Here is a 5,845-nt window from a genome sequence, read left to right on the forward strand (position 1 = left end):
CAGGGGGGAGGATACATGTTAACATAACTGTCATCACTTAATATATTCACCCCCTGCCCCAGCCGAGCCACAGCTAAGTACTTGGCATGGATTTTTTTCCTCTGTCACTCATGTAAGCCTCCCAGATGAAGAAATCATTTTTAAAGAGCATAACCGATGGGTTGGAAGCAGCAGACAATCCCACGGCATCTGCTCTGTGCGGGCACCGTGCTAGACTCCCTGGAAAGCAGCCCTTTCATGAAGCTTAGTGGGTTCCACCTTCAGGAAGAAACAAGTTCTTTCTTTCATTCAACTACCATTATACACCTTTTCTGCAGCAGACACAGAGCTAAGGATTCCTAACTGGTTTGTGCCTCGTGAGTGGCACAGTCTTAGAGATGGGAGAGATCCTTGTGAGGGTGGGGCACACCCGCCAAGAATTTCCAGATCTTCTGCTGGGGGGAGGAAAGGAAGACTAGGGGGGCGCCTGGGTGGCTCAGTCAGTTAAGCGTCCAACTTCGGCTCAGGTCATGCTCTCACAGTTTGTGGGTTCAAGCCCCACATGGGGCCTCTGTGCTGACAGCTCAGAGCCTGGAGCCTGCTTCGGATTCTGTGTCTCCTTCTCTCTCTGTTCCTCCCTCACTCATGCTCTGTCTCTCTCTCTCCTTCAACAATAAATTAAAAAAAAAAAAAACATTAAAAAAAGAAGACTAGGAAAGGGTAGCAGGAGAAAGTGAAAAGTAACCAGTTTAGGAGGAGAGGGGATCAACCCAGGTCTAGATGGGCAAATACCTTCCCTTCCCAGCAGCTCTGGGCCTCCGTTGGCCGTTTGTCAATAGCAGGGCTGAGGTTTCTGCCTGCGGAAACAAGATAGGATTTCTGGATTGAGTCCAGAAGCCAATGGGTGGCCGACTCCTCCCCCAGTGCCCAGTGGAGCTGCCCTGTAGAGGAGAGAAAGAGGGGAGGGAGCAAAAGCCCAGGCCAAAGGCGCGGGAGCAGGGGGCTTAAAGCATCCTTCCTCCCCCCCACCCCCCACCGCACCTTGCATCCCCCAGACCCCAAGTGTCCGGGGTGCGGTGCCAGGAGCCGGTGGTAAAGAACGGGTGCTGAGCTCCGTCAACCAGCATCAGCCCAGCCGGATCCGTGGAGAGAGCCGACGCGGGGTGGTGGCGGAAAGCCGAGCCAAGAGAAAGTCCAGCGAGGCGGAGACCCAACACCACACACCGCGCCTCGTTGACGGGACACCGCAGATCGGAGTCCTGAGACCCGCGAACCTAGAGAGCGGAGGGAAGACCCGAGAGGGCTGCCGCAGTCGGTCCTGTGGGAGGCGGCGTCTGGGCGCCCAGTGCCCTCCTGGAGCGCCACGCTAGTCTGCGAAGCGCCCCTGCAGCAAACCTCACCCCGGGAAAGATCGCGCCAGTCCAGGCTTAAAAGTCGTCCTGGAAACTGAGCGGCACGCGCCTAGCTCCACGTTCCTGCTCCTGATTCCTCGGAGTCCTCAGCTTCCTGAGCGGCGACAGTGAGACCCTGCACGGAGCTGAGAAACCTGTTCGGCCGGAGACAGCTGCCGGACCCCCAACTTGCCGCTAGGAGAGCGCCTTCAGATCGCCGGAGGGCACCTTTGCAGCCGGGGTGATCCCCCCAACTCGCCACTGCCTTCGGGGTGCAGGGCGGACCCGCGCGCATGGAGGACCACACCGAGCACCCTGAGCGCGCGAACGCGTCGAGCCTGGGCGCCTTGCCCCAGCCTCCGCCGGCTGTACAAGCGGTGACCTTGACTCTGGTGCCTCTCGTGTGCGCCATGGGTGTGGCCGGCAACGCCATGGTGGTCCTGGTGGTACTCCGGGGCCGCCACATGGTCACGCCCACCAACTGTTACTTGGTGAGCCTGGCCGCGGCGGACCTGCTGGTGCTCCTGGCGGCCGGAGTGCCCACCGTCGCCGAGGCGGCGTCCGCCCGCGTTTGGGTCTTCGGCCACGCAGGCTGCCTGGGCATCACCTACCTGCAGTACGTGGGCATCAACACGTCCACGGGCTCCATCGCCGCGTTCACGGTGGAGCGCTACCTCGCCATCTGCCACCCGCTGCGCGCCCAAACTCTGTGCACCGTGGCGCGGGCCAAGCGCATCGCGGCTTTGCTGTGGCTGGGCACCAGCGCCTACTGCGTGCTCTGGCTCTTCCTGGTGGACACACGCGAGACCGCGTACGCCGACGGCGTGCAGGTGCAGTGCGGCTACGCGTGTCGCGCTCTCTCTACCTGCCCGTCTACTTCCTGGACTTCGCGCTCTTCTACGCGCTGCCCCTGGGCCTGGCCACCGTGTTCTACTTGCTCATAGCGCGCGTCCTCTTCGCGCGGCCGCTGCCTCCTGCGCACCCGGGGCACTGCAAGAAAGGCGCCCTCAACTCCCGGAAGCAGGTGGGGACCTCCGTCTTCCTGGAAACCCTTGTACTGAGCCAGCAGATGGAATGGATGGGAGCTTGGGCCCTTTTGGAGTCAAATTCCTCAAGTATACACCCCTGCCGTGCCACTTACTAGGCTTGCTTTTGAAGCTCTCACTTCTCCCTTTCTGAGCCTCACTTTCCTCTTCTGTCATATGGGGTGATGACAGCGCCGACCACACTGGGGTGTCCCGAGAAATGGGATGAACCATGTGAAGTCTGGAGCCCATTTGAAGCCACATCACAAAGCAAATGTTCCATCAGTGCCGGCTATTATTCAACTTGCACAACCAGTGGCTGGCCCCCACGGTGGTATTCTCCTAATGATGGGGAGACCGAGACTCAGACAGGGGAAGTGACTTTCCCGAGTCCACGCCACAGCTAACACTAGAGCTGCCCGGATGGCCTCGGGGAGCCAGACAGACCAGATGGGGATGGATTGGGGTGAGGTCAGCAGAGACCCAGCACTTACGGAGCACCTGCTGTGTGCCTGGTTCTGTGATCATTCCTGAAATTACCCCTTGTTTGGGAGGCTTAACACCCATTGTTATAGATAAGGAAACAGGCTCAGAGGGGACAAGGGAGTGAGGTGACACCTGGAGGCACCTGAGGTGAGAACCCAAGTGTCCAGGCTCCTTATGTCCTCTACCCGTACTCCAGCAGTGTGGCCTCAAGGGTATTCAAGGACTGCAGGTGGAAGGAGGGCTCCCAAGCCCAACTGGTCTTAATCCTCAGCCTTCCGCCCATACCCTCGGCTTGAGGAGGAGGGGGGAGGCTACCTCACCCTGCTGAGTCACTCCTGAGCCCGGGAGGACCATCCGTGTCCTCTCCCTGCCTCCCCCCGGGGTGGGTGCACTGTGGGGGGCTCTTACAGCCACCTCAAACACGGTGGTCTTTAGAGGAAAGGGGGGCAGGACACAGGTTAAACTGGTGTGGACCTTTAGCTCTGGCTGTAGGCCCATCATGACCTGAGGCTCCAGACAGAGGCCCCTCCTTCCCTCCCCCCACTCATCTACTTCTCCATTTACTACTTTCCTGCTCAGCCTGAAAGAGCTGGGCTCAAGCTCCCCGCTGGCCTATGCTTTAGGTGAAACTTTTGCTGGTACAAATAGTACTCCAGACCTGGGTGGGTTCCTTCTGGCTCCCAGCTTTGTTAACATCTTGCCGCGTGGCCTTGGGTAAGTCACTGAACTTCTCTAAGCCTTGATTTTCAACCTTGTAAAATTATTAGAATTATAGGAGTGAATTCCAAATCTGGCACATAGTAAGTGTTCAATATAGGGTACCTGTTATTACCCTGTTGTTGGCACATGAATGTCTTTTTTTGACAGTGGGCAGTCTAAGGACTGAGCATTCTCTGATGCCCAAGAGAGCCCTTGCAGAATGCCACCTACGACAGCAAGAGGAAAGGTGCCTCCCATGAAAGCAGAATGTCTAGGAGAGCAGGGTGGGGAATACAATTGCTGATAATAATAACTATATTATTACTATATACATCCCCAATTATCGGGGACTTGCTATGTGCCAGGCACTTTACACAACTTAGCCTCTTGAGTTTTTGGTAACAACTCCAAGGCGTATAGACTGTTACCATCTCAGTTTGACAGACGAGGAAACTGAGCCACAGAGGGGCAGTCCCTGGGTACAGAACTGGTAAGTGCTAGAACCAAGATTTGAACCCAGGCAGCCTGGCTCCAAAGCCCACACACGGGCATCCAGCGTGTATCACCTAAATGAACCTAAAATGGAGTAGAATTAAATCTGAATCCGGCAAAACCAGGAGCCGAGACTGTCTAGGGAATTCCTGAGATTTTAGGTTCCTGGGGACTATCACAGCCCTGAAGTCTACTGATTTAGTCAGGGCCAGGCCTCGTTGCAGAGGTCGCTTATAGGGACTACATTCCTGGGCTCTGAGAAGCAAGCTTAAGCCCAGCTGTGCCTGGCTCTGAACCCCATGCACTTGTACCGGAAGGAACAGAGGCTATGTCCACAGCAGCAGTCAGCCACAGGGCATTTATCGCCTTCCCGGCACTGTTCTGTGTTCCTTACCTGGGTTCACTCCTCTAATCCTCACCTGTGATGACGGCAGTAGATTCATGAATCTGCTGCCAGTGTAGATGGTGACCCATCCAAGGGCTTTGGGGGTGGGTTGGGGTGGCGGCTCCCCAGCGAAAAGGACTCGAGCAGGGCCTGCAGGGGTGCACAGCAGTTTCCTAGCCGGGAACGGAATTGAAGTGGTGGGGAGGCGGGGGTGGGGGGGGGGGGCGAGGCATGAGGGCACAGTTTGGCAAAGGCCTGGATGTTCTTTGGGCTTTCTCCTCTTGCAACCCTGCAGAGAGGCCTGGAACCTGGGATTCTCCCTTGTGTCCCTTTTTTTTCCTGTCCTACCTGGCAGGTCACCAAGATGCTGGCTGTGGTGGTGGTGGTTTTTGCTCTGCTGTGGCTGCCCTACCGCACCCTGGTGGTGGTGAATTCCTTCCTGAGCCCGCCCTACCTCAACCTTGGCTTCCTTCTCTTCTGCCGGCTTTGCATCTACCTGAACAGCGCGGTCAACCCCGTCATCTACACCCTTATGTCCCAGCGCTTCCGGGAGGCCTTCCGGGGACTATTTCAGTGCCAGCTGGCCCGGCCCAAGCTCCCGCCCCAGGAGGCCACCCCTGTGTACTACAGTGTCATCAAAGACTGTCCCCAGATCAGACTGGGCTCTTAGAGGGAACCAGGGAGCATGATGTGCAGACAGGATCCTGGCACCTGAGGGCAAGGCCCACTACTTTATTTCTACCGAGGAGGGAGCGGTGGAGGAGGGAGTGGCGTCCAGGGCTGTTTAACAGAGGTGTGCAGGTTGGGCACTTTACAACCCTAGGGGTCACCGTTCACATCACAGCCTAGATTTGTATATTTAGTAAAACAATTTCCCATTTTAATAAATAGACAAATCTAAGCGGGAGGCACCTTTTTATAATTTACACAAAGGCACTCGAGGGCCTAGAGGCAGCCTGGGTGGGTCAACATTTGCAGAGACTGAGTAGGGTAGGAGCTATTACCGGGGATCTCTTGGGAATCTGTGGGCCCTCTTCCTGAAAATGCAGAGAGCCTTCCCCCACCCAAGGATAAACCCCAGACGCTGCCTCCCTCTGAATGGTGACATGTGACTTTGTCGGGGACCTGCTCCACACAGGGCAGCCTGCTGGGCATTACAGACACTACGGCGAGGATGCCAGCAGGGCCCCTGCTCTCACGAGCTCCCAGTCTAACGGGGAGGGAGGAAGGACATGTCCATCCTGGCACTGGAGTCCTGGCTGATGTGCCCAAGGAGGCAGCCAAGTGGGTGCTGGAGACATCTGTCTTGTGTCAACTGGGCCTGAGCCCTCTGGTCTGTGGCCTGGGTCCAGGCTTCTAGGACCACCCAGCCTGGTAGTGCAGGGAAG

General features: G+C 57.0%; 1 protein-coding gene across 1 annotated transcript; it reads left to right on the forward strand.

Annotated features, from left to right (window-relative positions):
• The first annotated feature begins 1,663 nt into the window (after positions 1 to 1,663).
• Positions 1,664 to 5,589, forward strand: LOC125162123 (thyrotropin-releasing hormone receptor-like). Its single transcript, XM_047852722.1, is given in 3 exon segments — positions 1,664 to 2,213; positions 2,216 to 2,394; positions 4,813 to 5,589. Coding segments are annotated over 3 exon segments (1,044 nt in total). The 3' UTR covers positions 5,128 to 5,589.
• The last annotated feature ends 256 nt before the right edge of the window (positions 5,590 to 5,845 follow it).

The sequence above is a fragment of the Prionailurus viverrinus genome, chromosome A3 (genome assembly GCF_022837055.1).
Source record: "Prionailurus viverrinus isolate Anna chromosome A3, UM_Priviv_1.0, whole genome shotgun sequence".
In the NCBI taxonomy this organism is placed as follows: Eukaryota; Metazoa; Chordata; class Mammalia; order Carnivora; family Felidae; genus Prionailurus; species Prionailurus viverrinus.